This window comes from Amphibalanus amphitrite, unplaced genomic scaffold, assembly GCF_019059575.1.
Source record: "Amphibalanus amphitrite isolate SeventyFive unplaced genomic scaffold, NRLGWU_Aamphi_draft 000060F_arrow, whole genome shotgun sequence".
NCBI classification, from domain to species: Eukaryota; Metazoa; Arthropoda; class Thecostraca; order Balanomorpha; family Balanidae; genus Amphibalanus; species Amphibalanus amphitrite.
The window spans coordinates 433448-458605 of NW_024881556.1; the positions used below are offsets into that span (position 1 = coordinate 433448).

The 25158-nt window shown below is 51.5% G+C and overlaps 1 protein-coding gene across 1 annotated transcript in view; it reads left to right on the forward strand.

Moving 5' to 3' along the window:
* Window positions 1-25158, forward strand: part of LOC122378485 (cilia- and flagella-associated protein 44-like) — a 229857-nt gene that overhangs the window by 79664 nt on the left and 125035 nt on the right. The window contains exons 22-23 of the mRNA XM_043359594.1: window positions 9440-9559; window positions 10031-10211. Of these exons, the coding sequence (XP_043215529.1) occupies window positions 9440-9559; window positions 10031-10211 (301 nt within the window). The remainder of the gene's footprint in view (window positions 1-9439; window positions 9560-10030; window positions 10212-25158) is intronic.

Consider the following 25158-nt stretch of genomic DNA (forward strand, 5'->3'; position numbering starts at 1 on the left):
CAAAGAGTTCGAATTGGTAATACGTTATCTGAGTCTCTTCCGATACAAATAGGCACTTTCCAGGGCACATGTTTGGGACCCCTTCTCTATTCTATCGCATCGAACGATTTATCATGCTACATTCCCCGCGAAATTAACGGATTCCGAATCATGACAGTTAGATACGCGGATGACACTCAGCTGGCGATATCAGGGCCTAGGAATAGACTTGCCGAGATGGAACAGTGTTTAGAACAAGTATTAGATAGCATGTGTACGTGGTTTATGCAAAACAACATGAAAATCAATGTGTCGAAAACCGAGCTGATAATGTGTGGTGACCGTAGACAGCTAGCTCGAATCGATCGTCCAGTGTATGTTACGTTTTTAGGGAAGCGCTTGGAATGTACAGATGAGGTAAAAAACCTAGGCGTTGTGATGGATAAACATTTAACTTGGGACAGTCATGTCAAAAGGCTTACTGATCGATGTTTCGGTACTCTCATAGGCTTAGCCAACGCAAAACATGTGCTCCCACGCGAAGTGCTACCGATGTTAATTGACTCATTAGTTATGTCCCATGTAAGATACTGTGTCCAGGTGTACGGTAGCGCAGGTTCTACGACTATTGCGAAACTTCAAAAGGTGTTCAACTTCTCGGCTAGGATTCTGTTTAATCGACGCAAATATGATCACATATCAGACGCGCTGGCCGAGCTGGACTGGTTAAACGCACGGCAATTTGTTGAGTACTCCGATCTGTGTATGCTTCACAAAGTCATATCATCAGGATGTCCCGAAGTATTGGCATCGCGATTCCGTTTCAACCATGAAGTGGTCAGCCGAGTGACGCGCCAGTCGAACCATTTAGCCTTAGACAAACCACGTACAAATCATGGGAAACGGACATTCACCTACAGGTCTAGTCAGTTGTATAATGGTGCGCGAGAACACACTGATTTTGATGTGAGAGAGTTTACAGTTAGGGCTTTCAAACGGGTCGCAAGAGAAGTAGTGAAAACTGGCTAGTCTATAGCTTTTCTATGTGGCTCGCTTTTACTTTTAATCCTAATTTTTCTCGATTGTCTGATAGTGAGATTATTCGCTTTGATGTTTACCGATCCGCTTTTACTGTCTATATGTACGTGTCCACTTTTGGATCTTTTGATCACGTTTTACACGTCTTATTTGTTTATCAATGCTTGTATGACGAAGACCTAGAATAGCCTCAACTTGAGGATTGGTCAGATATTGTGACAATAAACAATAAACAATAAACAATAAGTTGACTATATGCTTTCTCCCAGTTAAAGCTCTGATTAAGAGCCAGTTCATTGCTCCATTTAAGTTGACTGTTGGTAGGACTGGTAGGATTGGAGTTCTTAAGTAGGATATTATATGACCACTGCGCCGTTTTGCCAGCTTCTTCTAGTTTTATAATGCTATCCAGTGGTTCGGCATTGCCAGGCTTGTCTCGTGCGAGTTTTCTGCTGATATGGCTGGGGACACTACGCAACAGCGCTTGCCACATCAGAAAATGCCCGAAGCCATATCTGCTTTGCAGCTCGTTAACGGTGAACATTCGTTTATGCTCCGTATGATAAATGTCACCTATTCTTAGAAGTCTGCGCCTGATGAGTTCGCGTTTTCGAATGTTTGGGTTATTTTCTAGATTCAACTCTGCATTAAACCAAAGAGGTTTTGAAAGCCATTGACCACCAGATGCATCTTTATCGAGTTCTTTGGCCAGTTTAAACCACGATTCCGCTGTCTCCGCCCAAAAGCTGTCCCTAACTGTGGATAAGAGTTCAACGTTTCCTTCGCAGTGAAACACTGTGACGCCTTCTGCAACTGTAAGCTTATCTTTGACCACCGCTTTCCATTTGCTCTTGCAGTCAGGGTTGATGAATTTTTTTACCCATGCGATCTTTAAGCTCGCCGATTGAACGCCCACGTCTGGCACCTTTAATCCGCCTTTCGCCTTGTCATTAATTAGTGTTTTGCGTTTTATTTTGTCTGTCGTTCCCCAAATGAATTTGTAAACAATTCTGTTGATCTCTTTTATCTGATCCGCGGAAGGTCGAGCCAGTACGCTCATTAAGTATGTAAGTTGTGAAAGTGCTTCAGTTTTAATGATATGTACTTTTCCGTATGGGGTAAGTCCTTTTGAGCCCCATGGTGCAAGTTTCCTTCCCAAGGCGCTTATCTTTCTGGCATAGTTGGGTTCGGCTACGTTTTTCTCTTTGGGGTTTAGAAGTACCCCCAAGTACTCTGCAGGGCCGTGACTCCATCCTAGCTCTAATTCTGGGCAGATGCGATGGTCTGCATCTGCATTTGACCCTATCCACAATGGCCGAGTTTTTTTGTCGTTTAATTTCAGTCCTGATGCTGCGTGGAATTCATTCATCAGTTTACCCGACTCTCTCAGTGATGTGGGCTCCCCGTCCGTAATAAGGAGCAGGTCGTCAGCATACGCTGAGACCTTAATTTCCGTATCCCCGAAACTGAACCCCTTGATGAGGCGGCACGAGCGTATTTTTTCAAGCAATGGTTCAATGCACATAAGAAATAGTCCGCAACTTAGTGGACAGCCCTGTCTTAATCCTCTGTTAATCCAATACGGGCGAGATAGGTGACCGTTTAGCTGTATTTGTGCTGATGTCGGTTGCACGAGATCGCTAGGGTAAAACAACTTAATCCACCTAAGAAAATTTGGACCGAAACCAAACTTGTGCACAGCACATCTTAAGTATTCCCAACTGACAGAGTCATATGCCTTTTCCCAGTCACATAAGAGGAATAACCCTTTCTTATCACTCTCACGAGCAAAGTTCATCACGTCTAATGCCATTCGCACATTCTCACCGATATAGCGGCCTTTGATGAATGCTGTTTGATCGTCGTTAATTAGCATACCGATAAACCTGGCGATCCGCCTTGCTAATGTTTTAGTAATTATCTTGTATACTACATTTAACAGACTTATTGGGCGGAATGATTCAACTGAAGTTGCGTCCTTGTTTTTCTTCGGAATAAGTATTGTAATACTATTTCGTAGTTGCAACGGAATGCTTGAGTTATTGTAGCATTCAAGGGCAGCACTGAAAACGAGAGGGCCAAGCTCATTCCAAAACATTCTATAGAAGGGGACCGTGTACCCGTCTGGCCCCGGGCTGGTTGAACCATTCATTGAGTTTAGGGCTGCTTGTAGCTCTTCCATGGTAAGTGATGTTTCCGCTTCTAAGGACTGCTCGTTCGAAAGCGCATTGACCTCTACGCCTGATAGAAAAGCCTCCGGGCAAACATCCAGGCCTTTGGTGTACAATGCGCTGTAATAAGATCGGCATTCCTCTAACATATCAGTCATATTTTCAGAGACTACACCTGCGCCCGTAAGATTTAATTTTAAGCACTTAATAATAGTGCCCGCACGATTTCGTTTGTTAAGGCCGTGGAAGTACGCGGTACCTCGCTCGGCTGCATGCCGCCATCGAGCTTTACAGTTAATGATGCCCCGCTGGGTGGACTCATGAATCAGGTTCTCTCTCTCTTCTTTAATGCTAGATAACGACTCGGACACATCTGAGTCTTGATCGCTATGGCTTTGGAGCGCGTTAATTTTGTTCTCAAGATCCTGTAATCTTTTATTTTTCGCTGTTTTCTTGTGCGAAGCGAACTGTATTATCCAGCCCCGAAGGACGCATAGAACAGTCTGCAGGAGCAGGCAGTGAGATTCTAACGGCGAGTTATCGTCTATTATTTCAACAATCCTACTTCTTGCTTGATCAACAAAGTTTTCGTCAATCAAGAGTGAGTTATTGAACTTCCAGAAGGATCTCCCAAATTTTACCGACCGAATGGTTACCTCCAAGGTGATCATCTGGTGGTCAGAGAGGTATCCATCTCTTATACCGGCTTCTGGCAAAACGGCGTTCTGCATAAAGGCTTCACTTATTAGGAAGAGGTCAATACGTGATTTTGTTATGGGATTGTTTCGTAAGCACGTGTATTCACGGCGGCCGGGATTTAGTACGCGCCAGATGTCCAGGAGGGAGTTCGCCTGCATATATTCGAGAACGGTTGCTCTGCACCTGTCATTGTTGTGGGGTCGTTGGGACGTTGTGTATCGGTCTAATGCCATATTCATACAAAAGTTAAAGTCCCCACCCCATATAATGTCGCCAGCACGAATTGCGTCGCACTTCCTACTCAAATCCTCGAAATAGTCAGGGTTGTCACAGTTTGGGCCATAACTACAGATTAAAGTACAAACGACACCATCGATATCGACGACTGCGATCGCGAACCTACCCGACTCACAAGTCGCAGAATCAATCACCTGAAGTCGTAATTGTGGATTAAATAGAATAGCCACCCCTCAACTGCGGCTGTCGCCGTGTGCAAAGACTCCTTGTCCTCCCCATTCGTTTAGCCAATATTTGGCGCATTTCTCGTCGCTGTGTGTCTCCTGCACGAAAATTATATCCATTCCAAGCCTCTTTATCCAACTAAAAAACTTTCGTCGTTTTGGGACTTTACCTCCTGCGCGCAAACCGTTAATGTTAATTGATGCAATCTTAACCGCCATTAACATAGGCAAAATTACGTATGGATCCGTCTTGGCTTATCGAGTTCTGGATGCTACCCGACTTCTTTCCTTTACGGCTCGTCCGCCCTGCTCGGATGTTACCCTCCCAGAACATACCCGTACCCTCGCCTTCTCCCCAGTTCGAGACCGAACGAGCCGACATCGTCGGTTCGGTCGGGCGGCGCGGCCCTTATACCTTTGGAAAGCTACGTCACACGTTTAAGCCTATCGCGCTATCCTGTGCTACCTCAGCTAGAACTTGTCACGATACGACGGACATGGTGACAAGTTGACAACCGGTATGCCTGACCTTCCTTTGTGTCAGCTTTTTTCGCAAACAAACAAACAAACTTTCCGCACGTAACAAACGAACAAACAATTGGTTCTGGTTACACAGAAATTAGTACAAACACCTCGCACACGGAATAAACGCACTTTCTGGCAGACAAATCACCTAGATTCTAGTCCCTCACCAGACACCAATCGAGAGAGGCCCGACACACTTGCACACGCCATGCACCAACGGCTACTCAGCGTGTAGCGCCTCCGCGGCAGCACTCCCGTCAACCCCCATCACCGCGCCGCGACCGCTCCCCGTCACAACAGTACCTTGGTCTGGAACGGATGGCTCCGGCTGCCGCTCCCGCACCTTCACCGGTTCGGGGTCGGGGCCGACGTGCGGATGGCCGCCGCCCGCGGCCGCCGGCGGCGCTGCAGGGGCCGCAGTTCTCCGATCGCCGCCGACCCCAGCGCCCCGGCCGGCCGGACCGATCGGTCGACCCGCCGGAACGTCCCGAGCTGACGGCCCACCACCGTCCCGTATATACACCGTTCGCCCCACCTCCGCCCCTCCCCGCCGCGCGTCCCGCCGCCGGCCGCGGCTCCGGTCGCGCCTCGGGGCGAGGCAGGGGCGCGTCCAGGATCGGCCGGATCTGCTCCAGGCTCGTCACCCGGCGACTGCTGGAGCTGGTACTCTGCTTGAAGAATGGGTATCCTCTTCTCGTGAAGCACGTATATATGCGTCCTTCTTTCTTGGCGCCCAGGAGCGCGTTCATGATATCGCGATTATGGACGGACAGCGATTCTGTTATGAACAGACGGTGCCCTGCCGTGCGCGTTTTCTGTCTGAAACGGCTGTCGTATATCTGGTCTCGGACTGACCTTCTGACGAACTTGCAGATGACCGTGTTGTCAGCCTGCAGACGGTGGACCACTTGTAGGTCACCGCTCGACAGCTTAAGCCATTCGAAGCTTGAGTTCAAGATATGCCGAGCTTTTTCCTCGATATCTTCATTGATTGTCCTGCGACCGAATTCGTCGCTTTTGAGAATCAGACTGTCCAGCCTGTGGTTTGTGTCCATTGAGTTTATCTGCTCTTTCAGTGACTCGTTTGTTTGTTTGAGTCGCGCTACTTCTGCCTCCATGTCCTTTGCTCGCGACGCGGTCTCAAATGTGTCATGCTCAATGATGTCAAGGCGCTTCTCGAAAGACTGAAGCCTTGTCTCTAGCCGCTCTAGTTTCTGTATTATGGTCGCGTTACCAGCGTCTATGAGCCCCTTGATTTGCGACAACGCCAGCTCGTCTAGTCCGATAGATGCGTGCCGTTCGTGCCCGCTTACCCGCCGTCTCTTCTGACTCACCGACGCGGGTGGGTGTGCCGTCTTCTCGAGGCCCTGAACGCGCTCCGACACGGAGATCCGCCGGCCGCTCCTGACTCCGCCACTGGTCGGATGACGGCCCAGCTCCTCGTCGGCGTCCGTGAAAACGGAGTCCTCTTCGGAGTTTAAAGGCGACGGCATTATGTCCAACGTCGCACTCACAAGCACTGTTTGATTTCGCCTGATCGTCCGCGCCGCGCCGCCCCACCCGCCCGGGGACGCCTACTGCCACATGCGCGGACCGACCTGCCCCGCGCACGGACAGCGCACTGACACACGTCCGCTCCGGCCGGGGTCACCGGCTCGACTGTTTGTTTGTTTATTGTTTGTCTATTTATTTATTGACAAATATTTTTGAGCAGTTAGGGATACAGACACAAAACACAATGATAGCACCTCGCTGGTGCAAATCATTGCTAGATAGATGTTGAAATGTGTTGCCATTGAAGCAAGCATTGAAGAATCTACTGATTTTCCTGGCGGCTCTCGTTTTCAAGTAACTTTTGGTCTTGTAAGATCTCTTGATTGCTCACCGTCTGGCGTCTTCCAAGGTTTTCTGAAAGCTAGTCAAACGTTACCATGGCTGCTCTTGATTGCATGGCGCTTGCTGGTTCTGGGTTCTTAATTGGTGGTTCTTGCGTCTGATCCTGTTGCTTCATGTTCCAGCACATCACATTAAATTTCTAATGGAACAGACACTTCTACCTTTTATTTCATCATCAGTCGACTTGCATTTACCCCTGTGGCCTGCTCGCCCCTTTATTTCTCCACGCTAGAATCTACCAACTATTGAAAAAAGCCTCGGATAAAAAAGCAAGAAAAGTATGTCAAATTAAATAATTGAGACGGTCCTAGAAACCAGAAAAAAATAAAAAAGCCTGTCTATCTCACTTCATAACAAAAACCAGGCAGCAAAACATGCGAAAGAGTCCTTAGCAACGCCCTAGCAACGCATTTGTCTGAAGTGTGCAATATGTGTCACATCTGGAAAATTTAGTTGCGACTTGATTTTTCAACTAGAGTTGGACTATATAAGCTAGGCTTTTATATAAAAATAAGTGTTTGCTTATTGAATTTATAGTAACTGACTGCTTAACTTCGAAATAATGATTTATTACAGTAAAAGCTTGTTTGAGACATATTTGTAAAGAAACAACGGAAAAGCTTTGACTCGTGCGCTATTCTAGTACATTTTTGGTAGAAAACTTCGTCCAACCTTTTGTTTTAGGGCCTTGGGTAGGACGGCCACAGTTAACCCATATCTGATGCCAGAAACGAGTGCGATCCCGCGCTACTGCCACATCAGGCGACCACCAGGGCTTCAGGGAATATCGCAGCTTAGAACATCCGGCGATTCGCGTAGCGTTTGAATATTGACTTACTTTTCATCGACGGGCTCAATCCCCATCACCACCAACAATTTTCTGGGAAGTTAGGATTTCACAGATACCTATTTGAGCAGAATTGCAGAGCTATGCTCATACTTCGGCACTTAAATAGGTAGGTACACATTTTAAGAAAATTGCCATTTTATCAGCATAAATTAGGTCTCAGAAAGAGCAACATGTCGATATAATGAGGACAAATAACTGCAGATGATCGCACAAGAGAGGATCCTTAGCTCCCTAGCAATCATCTAGCAACGTAAGGCAAACAAGACAACTCGTGTTGATATCTGGTACTCAGTTTTGGGAGCACACTAGATTGTCACCATATTGGGCTTCATACTGAATTTTGCATACCAGAATGGATGTTTCGAACTAATATTATTTTTTCGCGAAATTTATCATTGTTTCCTTACTATTTTTCGTAAAACCGAGACATACAAGCTTCATGATATCAAAAATAATATTCTGATAATAAAAACCAACGTATAAAACAAGATACCTAATTGTTGAGATTATGCCTACTAAACTTGGTCCTACCCCCATAATTCAATATACCCTGGCCAAACGCTGAACTTGCCAAAGCTCATGCGAGGGCTTCGATAATGTACAAGGAGCCAAACACCTTTAAAAAAACGAACTTAAGTATCAATAATTTAGCTTAGTTTTTCAGTAGGTATGTATGTACATATTCGACATTGTACACCAAAACAAATAGCACCACGGTGTTTCTGAGCTCGAACTGCATCTTGTAGACACCTTTGTTATGGAAAATGTTCAACTTTTAAAATTTTACCTCTTTTGTCCTGAAAGTGACCTCAGCTATATTTAGCTGGAAATGGCTTTAGATGACATATGCGACACTCATTACAAAATATACGGCCGAAATGGATCATAAAACATGTGTCATGTGACCGATGCATTTTGTAAAATTTCCATGACCTAGGATGGCATATCCTTGACTTGAAAAATTCGGATTGCAAGTTTACTAGTTACCCTCAGGGGTATCTTATGCATACATTTACGAGCGTGTGATTAAAAAATGAGCCTGATCTGACCTGTTAGCCGGCTGCCAAAGCCCAAATGTGAACAAGCCAAAATGTTGATACTTTTACTTTGGCCTGACCTTTGACTTCATCGGTGACCTCGAGGTCAATAAAGTTCGGTTTTTGCTAGACAGTTTTTCCGGGGTTATGAAATTCCGTTTGAGTTTGGACAATCGTTTCAGTACTTTCGGAGATAGAAGGGGGTTCTGTGGAGCTCCCCTCTCCCCCCCCCCCCCCCACCGTCACCCGCGTTATGGAAAATACCCCAGTCATGCGCGGGTTAAGAATTGGCAGTCCAGCAGCTTGTAGGTAATTGTTGTGTTTGTATATAGCCCCCCGAGGCCCCGTACTTGGACCGCCTCTGCGACCCCACTGTGCCAGGTGACTGTGGGCGCTCCTGCCGGCGCCAGCTGACCGTGCGCGCCATTGACCTATATAGTAACCTATAGAGGTCAATGGTTACTATAGAGGTCAATGGTGCGCGCCAAGCGGCGTGACTGGCGCACGGGTCGTGGGCTGGCGCTCGCCATACTTGTTTACGTTTCGGGTATCTTTTTCGGCTTAACGTATCGCAGATAATAAATCGCTTTAATCCGTTTATATGCTTCCATTTCGAACCGATAAACAACTTAACAGTAATTTGCTTTGACACTTGCACACACAGCAACAAAAATGCAATTATTTTATGCTCAACGGGGAGAGTGTGCTGTGTGAATAGATATATCGAGCCTTGTGATCAGCTTCGGTTGTGCGCGGCCGTGACGCCACGAATCCACCGTCCAGGAACCAGCGCGAGGTGTCCACCTACCGCGTGAAGAAGCTGTCGGCCAGCTTCTGGAGGGCGCGCGAGGACACGTCGGCCACCATTAGCCACCTGGACGTGGCCGCGCTCTCTCGAGCACCGTGAGTGGCGCGTCGCGGGCCCTCTGCTGCATCTCTGCGGCCGTTGGCCGGCTTCGCAGTAGGTTGTAATGTACCATATAGCAAGTATGTACAGCCCACCGCTAAAGTAATGTAGGGTTTTACCAATCTCAACGGTTGGCTTTGACTGGCGATTGTTTAATGCGGAGTGATCGAAAAGAAGATGTCAATAGCTAAAGTTGCAGCTGCAAGGGTGACGATGCATATTAGCTACATTCAAAGTTTCATTGTAGTCTGGCTAATCGTTTCTAAGCTTCAGAAGCAGAACATACCCATGACTGAAACCCCACATTACTTCTGCTGTGGACTGTACCTTGGGGTTCCAGATAGTGTATCAGTAGGGACTTACCTCTCGTTCAGCGACCACAGTGGTGGTGACCCCGGCTGGAGCGGCAGCGGCTGTGGCCGGCCTCTGGTGGCCGGCTGACTGACGGTGCCCGCTGCCGGCGCCAGGTCGAGCGCGGCACCCTCCCGGTCGCGGCTGGCCATCGCCGCCGACCCGGACGCCAACCGGTTCGAACAGATGAGCGCTGCGGCGCGCCGGCAGACCAGGAAGAGCGTCGGAGTGCGCGCCTACCGCGCCCTGCTCCGGCTCGAGGAGAAGCGAACCAAGCGGCGCCGGCGTCGAACACAGGTGCGTAACCTCTGCCGGGGACATCCCACCTCCGAGACCGGCGGGGAGCGCCGCGGCCAGCCAGCGTCACACATCTGACCACTGGCGGCGGCAAACGGGAAAAAATACCCTTAGCACGTATGGAGAGGGCTCAGACACACAACACTCTAAGCTCAAAGACCCATGTCATATAGGAGGAAACCGGCAAATATGTCCCAGGAAGACATTACGCCTAATTATCATATTGGAAAAGTTGTTGTTCCACTGCAATGCAACCTGAACCTTTGCAGTGATATAAAACCAATGCAAATCAATAAAACCAATATATCATATAACCTTCGCCCCAGTGGGGGGGGGGGGCATATGTTACCACCCTGTCGCATTTTTTGCGTGTGAATAAAAAACCGCGGCGCGTAGCGCCGCGCCACTTGGAGAGCACCTTTCTGTACATCAATTTTGGACAATGTACGAAGTTTTTAACCCCAGGTCATGTCAGATCAGGTTACTAGGTCAAGTAAAGTGACCAAGCCTAAACAAGTTTGCAATCATGTCCAGCCTGCAGTGTTTGTCAGAAGGGTTTTAATCTTGGTGGATTGCATGATGTTATGGGCGCCTATAATTTGTATATCTCGGATTTTTTATATCCGTGACCTAAGGTCAGGCCAGTGGCGTGACCTTACCATTATAAGTCAATGGAGAAAAATGAAAATGCCTCTAGATCCGTGTGTACGCATAGGAACAGTCCAAATATTTCAGAATCATAATGATTTGGACCACCCGTGACGAACAATGTGTCTTTTTAGCTGATAGCCTCTAGAAAGGTCTCCGAGGTCATTTGAGGCTACAATCATATTTCTGCCAATAACTCTCGATTGGAAAGAGATAGGACGATGGGGATGGCCTCATTGTGTTTGTCTTGTTGAGACGCATCGACTGACGTGACCTTTTCCGGTCAGGTCATGATTACAGTTTATTCGACGCGTCTCGGCAAGAGGAACACGATTCTGGCAATAAAAATATCGTGGCTTTTTTAGTCAAAAGTTATTGTCCAAAAACACTTTTCGTAAAAACAACTTTTTTTTTAGTTTTCCCCTCTGGAGGCTTAACCGTTGACGTGAGGTCAATTTTGATGATGACCTTATCAAAAGAAGAGTTCAGTGTTGATTGCTTTTCCACGCGCGTTTTTCTAGCTATCATGTTCCTGAGATAAATGCATGTTTTCTGAAAAATATAATGACATTTGGCAAATTTTGAGCTTTGATCACCCCCAGTGACCCCAATATTGCTCTAAGATGAAAAATGACCGAAATACTTTCAAACGTACGCATTGAGAGCTATCGACTGCTTTTTGCCGCGTCTTTCTAGCCCTCTTAGTTTTTGAGTTAGAGTTGGGTGGTAGCATATCCCCCCCCCCACTAGGGCGAAATTGGCTGAGACCGCCACTGGGGCGCTGGATAATATGATAACATTGATATGGCTTAGGTGTTCAGTGTAGGTCACAAGACAATGAAGACCCCAGTCTGGTCCAGCCCGTTGCGTGCTGAACTTCATCACTCTGTGTCCGGGATACAGTAGAGACGGTTGGCACAGTGGTCAGATTTGTTTTCCCTGGGTGTTGGCGTTTCAACGCCACCCCAGCAATATGTGTCTTTTATTTCATGGTCCCTTTTGTCTGGGTTAGCGGTCATTGTTAGTTTCTACAATTCCATGATTGGGATAAGCATTTCTTTTTGTTCTCCATGGTATGGAGATTATTACGAGCGAGCGAAGCGAGCGAACTCTAAGCGCAGCTATCAATGGAATATATTGTATTGTATTTGTATTTACATTTAAGAGCGATCCACATACAAAGTGCGTGGCGATTACTGCTCAGAATCCGTATCCGCGGTTGCTAATCTAATCATTCAAAACAGTTGCACATTCACGCACGTCAAAACAAGGACAAAACACTCTCAGGACAGCCTCATCGCTTTTACCCACCCCCATCCTATTGGTCAATATCAATATATCTATATTGACCTATATATATATATATATATATATATATATATATATATATATATATATATATATATATATATATATATATATATATCTATATCTATATCTATATATCTATATATATCTATATCTATATACATCTATATATCTATATAGAGTTCGGCTGCGCGCGTCGCCCCGTGCGGACGCGCCGCCAGTGGGCTCTCCTGCCCCGTCTCTCCCCACTGCCCAACGTCCGTGTGATTGGGAGTACCTGTGAGTGTAACCGTGGTGATGCCTGAAGTGGATCATTGAGTGCAGTTCTAATGCGTCTCCGACAACTACAACAGTGTCGATTAGGGTGTGTCATTTTGGGCACTTTTTTCGCAAAACATGGTGCTCCACTGATTTTATCGTGCCCCAGACACGTAGAAACCGTGTGGCATTTTTTATTTCCCCCAAATAGTAACACCCATGCGGCGCCGACCGCCGAAACTTTGGCCTATCTCTCAGCATTAGCGACCTCAGCGCCCCTAGCGGCAATGTTTTGAACTAACACGCTCGCTATATGCTTTGTGAGCTTACGATCATCATTAAATGCATTTTACAGAACTGAAGCCTTGCTGTTGGCTTGTCTGGCACTCAGAATGTTGATGAAAATGTGATGTTATGCATCTTAAAGCACGAAATAGTCCTGTGTTAATGTATATTGTATAGTACTACCCCCGATCCTGGTCCTGGTCTGACGGAATACGTACGAGCACATGTTTATAGTGCCTTCTATTAGGTGTCACGTGTTTTTTTGTGGCGTCTTTCACTGCATAGACCCGGGGAACAGGGGGGGGGGGCAGCGGGGGCGCTTACACCCCCCCCCCCTCCAACTTGAGAGCCGAGTGGGCGCCGCCCCCTCAACATTGATGCAACGATGAAGAGATCTCTGCTCCCAGTCCCTTTTATGGACCTACATGTCTGTTTTTATATAAATATCAGCACAAGGTATTTCTCTTGCATGTGAATGGTTTCTGCTGATTGAGCATCGATTTAAGAACACCTGCTATTGTCATCCCACTTTGATTTTATCTGAACTTGATCATAACTTTGGTAGGCCAGATTTTATACTGGACCATTTTGGTTCCGGATGGTATTTGATTTGGCGTGATGAGAACATTATGACGTACAACGGTGGTTAAGTCGTTGATTGATACAGGTTTACTCGCTCCGGTGGGAGGCAGTAGTGGCGGAACACCTTCAATTAAGTGGAGGGGGGGGGGGGGGGACACTGCCGACTTTTGGTCCCGTTCTTTCCATGCAACGCCCATAGGGCTAATGTTAAAATGCCCAAATCAGAGGGGGCACGGTGCCCCGGTGCCCTCCCCGTTCCGCCGCCTATGGTGGGAGGGCGGCGTGTGGGACTCAGAAAGAGACTAATGGCTTGTGTTGTGCCTTTGGTAGGACCCTCAGTATCACCGATGCAGGGCCTTCAGAGCCTCCAATTAGGGGCCTTTAGAGGCACTGGTGTGGGGTCCTCACAGACGCCCGTGTGGCCCCTCAGAGGTGCTAGTGTGAAGCCCTCATAAGCGCCGGTGAGGGTCCTTACAGAATACAGACGCCGTTGTGGACCCTCAGAGACACTGGTGTGGGTCCGTTACATGTGGGTGTGTGGCCCTTAGAGCTGCTGGTGCGAACCCTTTAAAAGTCGGCAGGGGACCCTCAACGACCGGGGAGGGGGACCTCAGACCGGCAAGGGGCCCACAGAGGCCGGCGGCATTTTCAGAAGCCCTGTGGGGTCCTTAGATACCGACAAGGTACTCTGAGACGCCATTGCGGCCCTCAGTCTCCGGTGTAGGGCCCTCAGAGTTGCAGGTAGGTGGCCGTCAGATATGCTTTTGCGGAACCCTCACAGGCGCAGGTGTGGGTACCTCAGAGCCACCAATATAGGGTTGCATAAATGGTGTGGCACTGGCGTGGGGGACCCTCAGTGGTGTCCTTATGGGCCCTTAGAACCACTGGTGTGGGGCTCTCAGAGGTGCCGGTTGTGAACCCTCAGAGGCACTGCTGGGGGCCCTCACGGTCTCCGTTATGGGATCCTCAGAAGCCGGCGTAGACCCTGACGGAGATCTTAGTGTGGCTACTTAGGGGTCCATGAGGTGCTCTTACGAGACCTGTGAGGTCTTTCCCAGTCGAGATATAGTCAGCGTGGTCCCTCAGAGGTCAGTTGGTGCCGCAGGGCCCTTTGTGGCCGGGTGGGCTCTCAGAAGCACCAGTGAGCCGTGAGGACCCTCAGTCTCACAGTCGTCGTAATGGGGCCGTCAGAGACATTGGTGTGAGGTCATTACTGATTGCAGGTTGGTGTAAGGCCCTAGATATGGCCCCTCTTGGGCCGGCAAGGACTCTCAGAGGCACGCTAGCGGCCATAAGAGGCCGGTAAAGGGCCCTCAGAGGCCGCCAGTAGCCTTCAGAAGCCGGCGTGTAACCCTCATGGACAATTTAGTGAGGCTTCTTTGGACTCACGAGGTGCTGTTACGAGCCCTATTCTTTCTGAATCGAAATATGGCCAGCATGGACCCTGAGCGGTAAACTGGTGCCACAGAGCCCCTCTGACCCGAGGGGTCCTCTGAATGCGATAGGGGGGGGGACTGGAGGGCACGTGCCTCCTGGGACCCCTGACTACGCTACTATTTCATATGCGTCATGTCAGGTATTTTGGGCTTGCACCCCAACTTGAAAAATGTTCCTGGGCCCCTGTGACAATACATTGTATTTATTATAGGTATTCGTCATTAGCTTGCACTCTCTGCAATCTGCCCATACCATTATTTGTCCCTAGACGCGCTTACAGAGAGCAGGGATAAGCCCATACAGTCAGCGGCCTGTTAGTTTCGCAAACAGCCGCTAGTGGCGCTAGGGTCGCCTATGTTGTGAGATAGGGCAAACTTCTCTCGCTCGGCGCCGCCTGGGGGTTAAAATTTGCGGGAAATTAACAATGCCACGCCCTTTCCACATGAGTGGAGCACAATAAAATCGATGGAGCACCTTGCATTGCGATTAGTGACACACCCTAGTGTCGATAGCTACCTCAAGATCGAGCTGTGAGACTCTCCTACCAGACGGAGTCTCAATTACCTGGCCGTGACGACGTCCATCTGCGGCATGCACCGAGACCTTGCCCGCTATCTGGTGTTGCTCGCGGTTGTACGTATCCTGTGCATCGCGGCAACACCTTCACCATCACCGTGGACATCACGCAGGACACCGACCACTACCCTCTCACAGCGCCGACCAGGTGGTCGGCGCCGCGCATCCTCTGCCTGTGCAGAGGATGCGCGGACCACTCGCGCTGTTCTCTCTCGCCGCCCCGCTCGGCCGGGCCGCGGGGCGGTGGGCCGGTGTCGCCGGCCGACCTCGGACGGATGGCGCCCGAGCCTCATACCGCCTCGGGACCCGACCGGGCCGCCGTGGCTGACCTGACCGAGGGAGCTCAGCTGGCGGCTCCGGCCGGTCTGGTGGCCGCCGCCTCCACCGTACCGGCCGGCTCCCGCCCGGCCCGGGCGCGGGTGGTTCACCGCGGCCGGCGCGCCCGTCACCGTCAGCGGGGCTCGCGCGGGGGTGGAGCCTGGCGCCGCGACTCCAGCGGTGGCATGTTCAAGATCTGTGCCATCAACATACAGTCTCTTAAACCCAAGACCGTCGAACTTTCTCATGAACTTGACCGTTTTAAATACGACATTGTTCTCATCAGTGAGTCATGGCTCAAGCCCAGCATTCCCAGTCGCCTACTTGCTTTCCCTGGTTATGACTTTAAACGCAGTGACCGCAAGTTTACTCCCAAGGGTTACGGCGGTGTGGCGGTGCTGAGCCGAGCCGGTATGGAGACCAAGAAGATTGACGTTCCAGCCCCGCGCAGTGACGACTCTAAGCTTGAGTCACTGTGGCAGCTGCACCGGTGGGGCCGTCAAGAGGTCGTGGTTGGCGCCGTGTACCGAGCACCGCGGCGTACCGCGGCCGCGCTTGACGCCGACTTCTCCGAACTGGACGCACAGTACCAGCACGTCACGCTCCGTTACCCCGGCCGGCCAGTCATCATTGGCGGTGATCTAAACTGTTGTATGCTAGCTGATCCCAGTTCACATGCTGGCTGCGAGAGGTTAACCGCCTTTCTGAACAGATACTCGCTCACGCAGACCATCTCGACTCCCACTTACTCCGCCGGCTCCCTTCTGGATGTTTTTATTGTCAACCGTAGTTTCGTTCTTAAATCAGGTACTAGGTTTTGTCATTTTAGTCCTCATCGTTTCATTCGCATGATCTGTGACATCCCACGATTTAGACGTAAGCCCACTGTCACTAAGGCTCGTATGTTCCGTAACATTGACATCGCTGATTATCACCTTGACCTGTCGTGTTGTGACTGGAGCCAGGTCTACTTATCAGACACCGTATCCGACAAGTGGGATTATCTTGTTGACGCCGTGCGCGGTGTGCTCGACCGTGATGCCCCCGTTCGCTCGGTTAAAATCCGCAACCCCTCCGCCCCTCCCCTGTCTGCCGCCACGCGCGACCTGGGCCTCGTTTCATAAAGCGAGTCCGTAACTTACGCCGGTTTTTGGGCTTGTATTGCAAGCGCCTGTGAAGCGATAAATTTATTTCCCCTTCTCCCTTCTGTTCTTGCTTGCAAGATAAATAAATTCAACGATTCAAACTATCGTCATCGCTTCAAATGCACTTGCAATACAATACCAAAAACCGGCGTAAGTTACGCACTCGCTTTATGAAACGAGGCCCAGATGGCTCGCAGAGCCGCCGCGCTCTCTAGCCGCGGGCACGGCTCTGACGAGTACCGGGCCGCTAACCGAGCGGTGCGTGCAGCTGTGCGGGCGGACAGTCGGAGCGATATTGAGGGGCGAATCGCAGCGGACGGTCCGGCTTCGGTGTGGCGTAACTTGCGGCGTGTCGTGAGTGGCAAGCGAGATTCGCACCGAGGAGGACGAACGAGAGGATCGTTTCGACCCAAGAGCCCTGCCGGTGGACGAGACGACCCTGCTGGTGGGTGACGTCAACGCGCACCACCCCCTCTGGGACGCGCAGTGCGAGGCCGCAGACCGCGTCGGTCAACGCATCGCGGACTGGATGGACGAGGTTGGATGGCTGCCGCTGAACAGCGGCGAGCCCACCCACTCCAGCTACCGCTCTGGTAGCTCCACTGCGCCCGACCTGGCGGCCTGCAGCTCCGGCCTCGCCAGAAGAGCGTCCTGGAGACTGGGCCCAGACCTCGGCAGCGACCATCTGCCGATGGTGGTGAGCGTGAGGACTACCCCCGGCAGCGCCCGGAGAATCCGCAAGACGAAGCCAGCCTTCCACAAGGCCGACTGGGTCGCGTTCCGGGAGGAGTGCGAGGCCGCACTATCTGAGCCGCCCGCCCCCCGATGCACCGCCCAGTCTCTCGCTACCAGATTCACAGAGGTTCTCCAACGCGCCAGCGGACGTCACATCCCCAGCGGGGCGAGAGCGGACCCGAAGCCCTGGGCGCTCGACCCTGAGCTGCAACTCGCGATCGCCGAGCGTCGGGAGGCGCGACAGCTGCTGCGCCAGGACGACCCGGACAGCAGAGTACGATGGATTGCAGCGAAGCGTCGAGCGGCTGAAGTCGAACAACGCGTATCCCGAACCCACTTCAGAGAGTTCGTCGAGACCACACTCAACAAGCCTGCCAGCCTGGGGAGAGTCTCGAAGATACTCAAGAAGTGGGAGGGGGCGTCCGACGACCACCGTCCCGGAGAGGCCATGACGCACAACGGCCGCCTACTCGCCTCTGACAAGGAGAAAGCGGCGGCGTTCATCCAAACGTACGCACACGTCTCGAGGCAGGTTCGCGTGCCCAAACTGGACAAGGAGGCGAAGCACAAGTGGACCCACAACAGGCCGTCCAGCTGCCGTGAGTGTCACGGCAGTCGCTGCAACAGCTGCTCCGAGTTCACGCCCGAAGAGCTGCAACGCCAACTCCAAAAGCTACACATGAAGAAGGCCCCCGGACCGGACGGAATCGCCAACGAGCACCTCCGACACCTGGGCCCGGTCGCCCAAGGCGCCCTGCTCGACCTCATCAACGCATCCTGGAGGGAGAGCTCCGTCCCGCACGAGTGGAAGAACGCCAACATCATCCCTATCCCGAAATCAGGCAAGGATAAGCGGATGGTGACCAGCTACCGGCCTATAGCTCTCACGAGCCACGTGAGTAAGCTCGTCGAGAGGATGGTACTGGCGCGGCTCACCCTCATCGCGGAGAAGAAACTCATCCCAGCCGAACAAGTCGGCTTCAGAGCGGGGCGCTCGGTGGAAGACAGCCTCGGTAGATTGGTCCAGCAAGTCCAAGATGGCTGGAACCGCCCGAAGGCGCGTCGCAAGAACCCAGAGGAGGGATCGTGTGCCCAGAAGTACGTCCTCCTCGCGTTCGACTTCAGTCGTGCTTACGACACTGTGGATCACCGACTTCTAAGAGTAAGACTGCTAGAGCAAGACATCCCGCTCTGCTTCATCTCATGGATTTGGCAGTTCCGGAGAGACCGAAGGGCACGCGTGGAACTGAACGGGACCTACAGCGACGTGAGGGCGTTCAGGGCGGGCCTGCCCCAGGGCAGTGTCCTGTCCCCGACCCTGTTCTTGTTATGGTCGGCGCCCCTCGTCGCTGCACTTCAGAGAGTCCCAGGAACAACCGCCTACATGTACGCCGACGACACGGCGGCCCTGTGTGCGGCCAACGACATCAAGACCGCCAAGGAGAGAGCCCAACGAGCAGCCGACGCTCTCTCGGAATGGGCGCGCTCAGCCAAGATGCAGGTGGCAGGCGAGAAGACGCAGGCGTTGGTCCTCTCCCAGTGGGCCCGCGACGCGACCGACTGCTCACTCCGGGTAGCGGGGAAGATCGTGTCCGCGGGAGACCACCTCAAGCTCCTGGGAGTCACCATAGACCGACTGCTGCACTTCGGCCCCCACTGCCGTAACCTGCGTCAACGAGTGCGCCCGCGAACTGCCCAACTCAGGAGACTCACAGGACGAGACTGGGGTCTCGAAGAACGCCAACTCCGCACCATCGCCAACGGGTATGTGCGCGGCGCCATCGAGCACGCTGCCGCCGCCTGGCTCCCGGCCACATCCCCCGCTCATGCAACCCTCCTGGAGAGGGAGATGCGTGCAGCGGCGCGGGTGATCACCGGGTGCCCGATCTCGACCCCCTCCCACGCCGTCATGGCGGAGGCCGGCCTCGCCCCGGTGGCGGAGCGCCGCCTAGTCCTGGCGGCGCGACTCCTGGCGAAGGCCCACGCCCTGCCTGAGGGAGACCCGCTCCGTGCGGTGGCATCCAGCGACCCCCCCACAAGACTATCGACAACCGGATGGCGCCAAGTGGGAGGAGAGGTCCTGGCGGCGATCGGGGTCGCTCCCCCCGTCGAGCCGATGCTCCCTCCACGAGAGCCTCCATGGGTCCTGACAGGCCCAGTCTACTTCCACCTGGATGTAGGTGCAGCACTCCCACCAGCAGCATCAGCCCAACAAAGACTCACCACCGCGACGCTCCACCTGGCGTCACTCCCCCAGTGCGCCACGTGGTGCTGGACAGACGGCTCGGCATCCGGAGGCATCACCGACGGAGGAGCAGGCGCGTTCATCGAGAGACCGGACGGCGAGGTGACAGAGCTCCGCATCGCCGCCGGCCGCCTCTGCTCTAGTTACAGAGCGGAGATGATCGCGCTCCAAGCAGCCGCCGACTACCTAACGGACAACCCCGCACACGAGGAGGACCCCATCATCTTCTGCACCGACTCCATGGCGGCGCTCGCGCGCCTCCGCGAGGGACCGACGGCGCAGACGACACCGCTCGGAATACAAATCTGGAGAGCCCTGTGTTCCCTGGCCTCTTCAGGACGAGCCATACACCTACAATGGGTCCCCTCGCACTGCGGGATACCTGGAAACGAGAGGGCAGACACCCTGGCGGGGGAGGCCTCCGCCCTGGACCAAAACTCAGCCACGCCGCTGGATACCAGGACGATCCAGAGAGCAGCTGCAAGGCTGGCGCGCGCGAGGACCATAGCAGCCTGGCCCGACGGCTGGTACCGACAGCTGCAGGGCCCCCGTCTCCCCCCGCCGATCCCGGGGGGCGACCGGTCGAGCGCTGTGGATGTTCATCAGCTGCGCGCCGGCCACTGGTCCAGGTCCTCACAATACCTACACCGAATCGGCAAGAAACCCACCAACGACTGCGCCGGGTGCGAAAACAAGAGGTGCCCCGCGGCCCGGTGCGAGCTCTGCCGCGAAGAGGCGGATACCCCGGCACACGTGCTGATGCGGTGCCCCGCCCTAATGAACAGCCGATTCCGTGTATTCGGATCGATCCACCCGACCCACGAGGTGTAAAGTGTGTGTCTAATTATTTGTTTACCCTCATCGCCTGGCACTAACCGTTGCTTATGTTTTTATGGGTGTAGGCTTAATTAGTTCGCAGTCTAATTTTACCTGAGTGGTGGCCATATTTCATTTTCGCATTTTCAACGCTCGCTACCTTTACCGCTCTCCGCCCGCACTCAGCTCACCGCAGCTGACCCCGCGGTCGACCCAACGACGCGTCATAGTTTATCCATGTGTGACTCATTGTCTCCAGCCCGCCACGACGGTGCCGCTGAGTCGCGCCAGCCTGACGCCCGCCATCCGTCATTCATGCCGGCCCGCGCAGAATAGTGACCTGGTTAATGTCCACCAATGCTTCTGACGCGCTTCTTAGAACGATATCGTGCTACGCCCCCCTCAACCACGGTGCCAGCGCGCGACGATTGGCAACTCATCTGACACGTGTCTTCTGAGAGCTACCAGAGGGCCGAGGGGCGGTGACATAGTAATAACCAATCACAAGACGAGTCTCAAAGCGAAAATGTTTTAATCCAATAGCGGGCCGTCACGCAGGATAGTTTTATATTCTAGTATGTGGTAGGAACTAGGTCGGGGTGAGCCGAGCCGAGAGCTCCCCGGCAAAGGGAATGGGAGAAGACCTAGAGCCATCATCGGCGTCGGACGTGCTCTCTCTCGCTCGAGGAGACCTCCGAGCTCCACAGCCGCTGGACACATACCATCTGCTCCGCGTGCTTGTGTAGAGAAGACCCCCGGCCGTCACCCACGCCGGACGTGTTTCTGCATCGGTCTCGACCGACACCGTAGCTGACCATCTCGCTGTGTTGTGCTCGTGAAACAATACACCTGGACCGGCAGAGCATCTCTTCTGGCAAGGGCTGACAACAACACCGGCGCGCCCCCGCCCTGGGCACGAGAAAACGCCGTGTTACATTGGTGCCGCTGACGTCGGATCGAACCTGCCGAAGAAGCCGTCTTCTCACTTCCATCTCCTTCTTCGTGCGCCGACTCTTCAGTCCGAACTCTGTCGCTGACGAACTCTGCCGCTGACGAGCACCTATTCAACGCTGCTGCGCTCCAGCTGCTACCAGCCAGCTCTCACGGCTACTACATCTGCCGATACTTCACAGTGAGCCGCTGAACAATAGCACTCCAAAAGTGAGTACGCCAAAGCTCGGCACCGTTTATCTCCATCAGTGCCAGCTCAGCCAGCTCAAGGTACAAGTACCTGTACCAGTACCAGTCATAAAGGGCTCTGAAATCGAACTGTACCAGTCAGGCCCGATCTGCCCGAGTTATACGGCAGCCATCTCAACCAGCGCTCGATTTAAGCCGCTGATAACTCCAACCGACCGTCTCTCGTCATCGAGACAAAGTTTAACAGGAAAGAGAGTTCAACTCGCGCTCTCCAACGAGGTCAACTGACGTCATCAGAGAGGTCAACCGACGCTCTTCTACGAGATCAACTTCATCACGCTTTTCTACGAGAACAACTTCATCGAGAGACTTCAAAGGCGCTCAACACCCAGCGCTACCGAACCAGACTCTTGCGCGTAATCGAAACAGTCCGCCCCGGTGCGTAGTGAAAGTGATAGTGGAGTGATAGTTAACGAGTGAACAACCCATCTTCGGTGACGCCATCAAAGGTACGTCTCGACATCTCCCGAGTGGCATTTGATTTTTTTTTTGTTTTCCGTTAATATCAACGGAACGTAAATACTAAATACCCATTTTAGCTTTTGATATTTCTGGCTCCTTGTCGCTTCAATGATGGCTCAAAACGAATCGTCTCGCTCGCATGCTCCCGCTTCTGCTTCCTCAAGCCAAATGATCAATGCAATGATGCAAGGTTTCGGTGTTCTAAAGAACCAACTTATGACTAACCAGTCGGTGTCGGGGAAACATCATTTTGATGGCACAAGTGGTGAGCACTTTACCAAATGGCTAGCTGAAATGGACAACTTGCACCTGGCGCTAAAAGGTGACGAGGAACAAACTCTTTGGGCTGCTAGTCAAACGCTTAAAGGCACAGCTCTTGATTACTTTCATGAAGTATCTTCGTCTGTTGACTCTTGGGCATCCCTCAAAACTCTCATGACCCAACGTTATCACTATCTAGATGACTCAGACACGGCCAAACAAAAGCTCCAGACGTTTGTACAAAGACCAAACGAATCCATCCCTCTCTATGCCGAGCGACTTCAGACACTCTCCCGACGTGCATACAAGGACAAAATAGACGAGTCCAGTGTAGTAGAGACGATCACAAGGACATTTATCAATGGCATCACCGACAGAAAGCTTCAGGAACGAATAGCGACCCGCCGACCAAAGACTCCGACAGAAGCGTATCACATAGCCATGGACCAGATTAAACTGATGACAGAACTAGCTACTTACCGTGATCACTCGAAAGGAAAACCAGAGCCAATGGACTGCAATGCTGTGACACCTGCTCCCGAGCCCCCTGCGCAAAATAGCGACCTGTCTGAGGTCAGAGATCTACTAGAAGTTCTAGTCAGGCGCAGTGATGATTCCTTCAAAGTCAGACCACAGGTCCATCAAAGCTATCAACAACCGAGCGCTTATCAGAGCTACCCACCACCGGTCAATCAACCGCCCCCGGGCCAGTTCTTCCAACGACAGCCCACTCAGCCGGGCCAACAGCGTCAGAACCCTGGTAATTTTAGACAGAACTCTAGGCCCAAACCGGTCTATCAATGGACGTCCGATCACCGGCCGATCTGCTACTACTGCGGCCTAATAGGCCATGTACAACGTATCTGTTTTAAGCGACAGGCAGCGAACGCTTCTGCCCAGCGTCCGCAAAACCAACCGCAAAACCAACAGCAAGGTAGGCCAAGCAGAGGTCAACCGCAGCCGGGAAACATGTAAAGCCTCACACTGATTCAGCGACAGGCGGTACAGAGACCGCACAAATTTTGAAAATTAACGAGAACTGCCCGTATGTTGACATTTCTATTGGGACGCACCCCTTTCATACACTTTTGGATACCGGCTCGCAGCTCTCGCTCGTTAGTGAAAATTTTGTGGAATTACTGGAACCGTCGCTGGTGAGACCAGCTGAAAAACAAAAAGTCACCCTCGTGTCAGCCTCTGGACACAAACTGAAACCAACCAGATCAGTCAAAATACGAATCACTCTTGGAAAGGTGCGCATGTATCATGATTTTGTTGTAGTAGACGGCTTCAACCATGATATGATTTTGGGAATCGATTTCTTGAATGCTAGGAAAGCGCTGCTAGACTTTGAGAACCAAACCATGATCATCGGAAGGTATGTGTACCCACTCAAAACGAAACAAGGAAAGAGTACTAAAGAAACAAATTTAGTGAGACTCGCGGAGGACGTAGACGTCTTCCCTCGCTCGGACTTGCAGGTGAAATGCGCGATCACAAAGAAAAATAAACCAGGTGAAGGCTTCGTCGTTACTCAGCTCCCCTCGTCTCCGTGTTTCGAAAACGAACCAGGTATTCTGCTACCAAACGCCGTTGTCAAGCTCTCGAAAAACCGCCATATCCCCTGGGCAATTGTGAACGAAACGGGCCGGTATTTGCATTTCAGAAAAGGACAAGTTATTGGAGTAGCTACAAAAATTTCCGATTCAGAACTTGAACCAAACATTTCATCAATATCGAAATCAGAGGAGAACGTCAAAGAAAGCCCAGAGGATAAAATTCGTTCATTCAGGCTAGATCACATCCCAGACGATCAAAGAGACCAATTGAAAACGCTTCTACTTGGTAACATGGATATATTTGTTGAAAAAGATACGGAATTGACCATGACCAATGTGACAGAAATGAGGATCAATACGCAAGATCATCCGCCAACATACCAGGCCCCTAGGCGACCGCCACTCGCTTATCGAGAGGCGCTAGAAAAGCAAATTCAGGACATGCTAGCTGCAAATGTTATCCGCCGGAGCAATTCACCGTGGATGTCACCTGTTCTGTTGGTCCCCAAAAAGGATGGCTCTCTCAGACTTTGTGTAGACTTTCGAAAATTGAATGCTATTACGGTCAGGCCAGCTGCAAGCATCCCGTCGGCTGACGACATATTCTTTGCGCTCGGAAAATCAAAGTTCCGCACTTGTCTGGATATGAAGCAAGGTTTTTGGCAAATCCCTATCAGAGAAGAGGACAAAGAAAAGACTGCTTTTGGCACAGATGCAGGCATTTTCGAATATAACCGGATGGCCTTTGGTCTTTCTGGCTCGCCAGCCGTTTTTCAAAATTGCATGAATGCTGTTTTAGGAGATATCCGTCATTTTGCCTTAGCGTTTGTAGATGACATCATAGTATTCAGTGAAACACTTGAGGATCATCTGAAGCACCTAGATGAAGTATTCGCCAGGCTGCGAAAAGCCAACCTAAAATTAAAAATTTCGAAATGTGAATTTATCAAGGACAAGCTCAACTATTTAGGTCATATCATTTCAAATGATGGAATTTCGGTCGACCCCCAAAAAGTCTCAGCGATGCAAAACATGCAACCTCCCCAGAATGTGCGAGATGTCAGAAGTTTCCTCGGCATGGCGTCATACTACAGAAAGTTCGTTCCAAATTT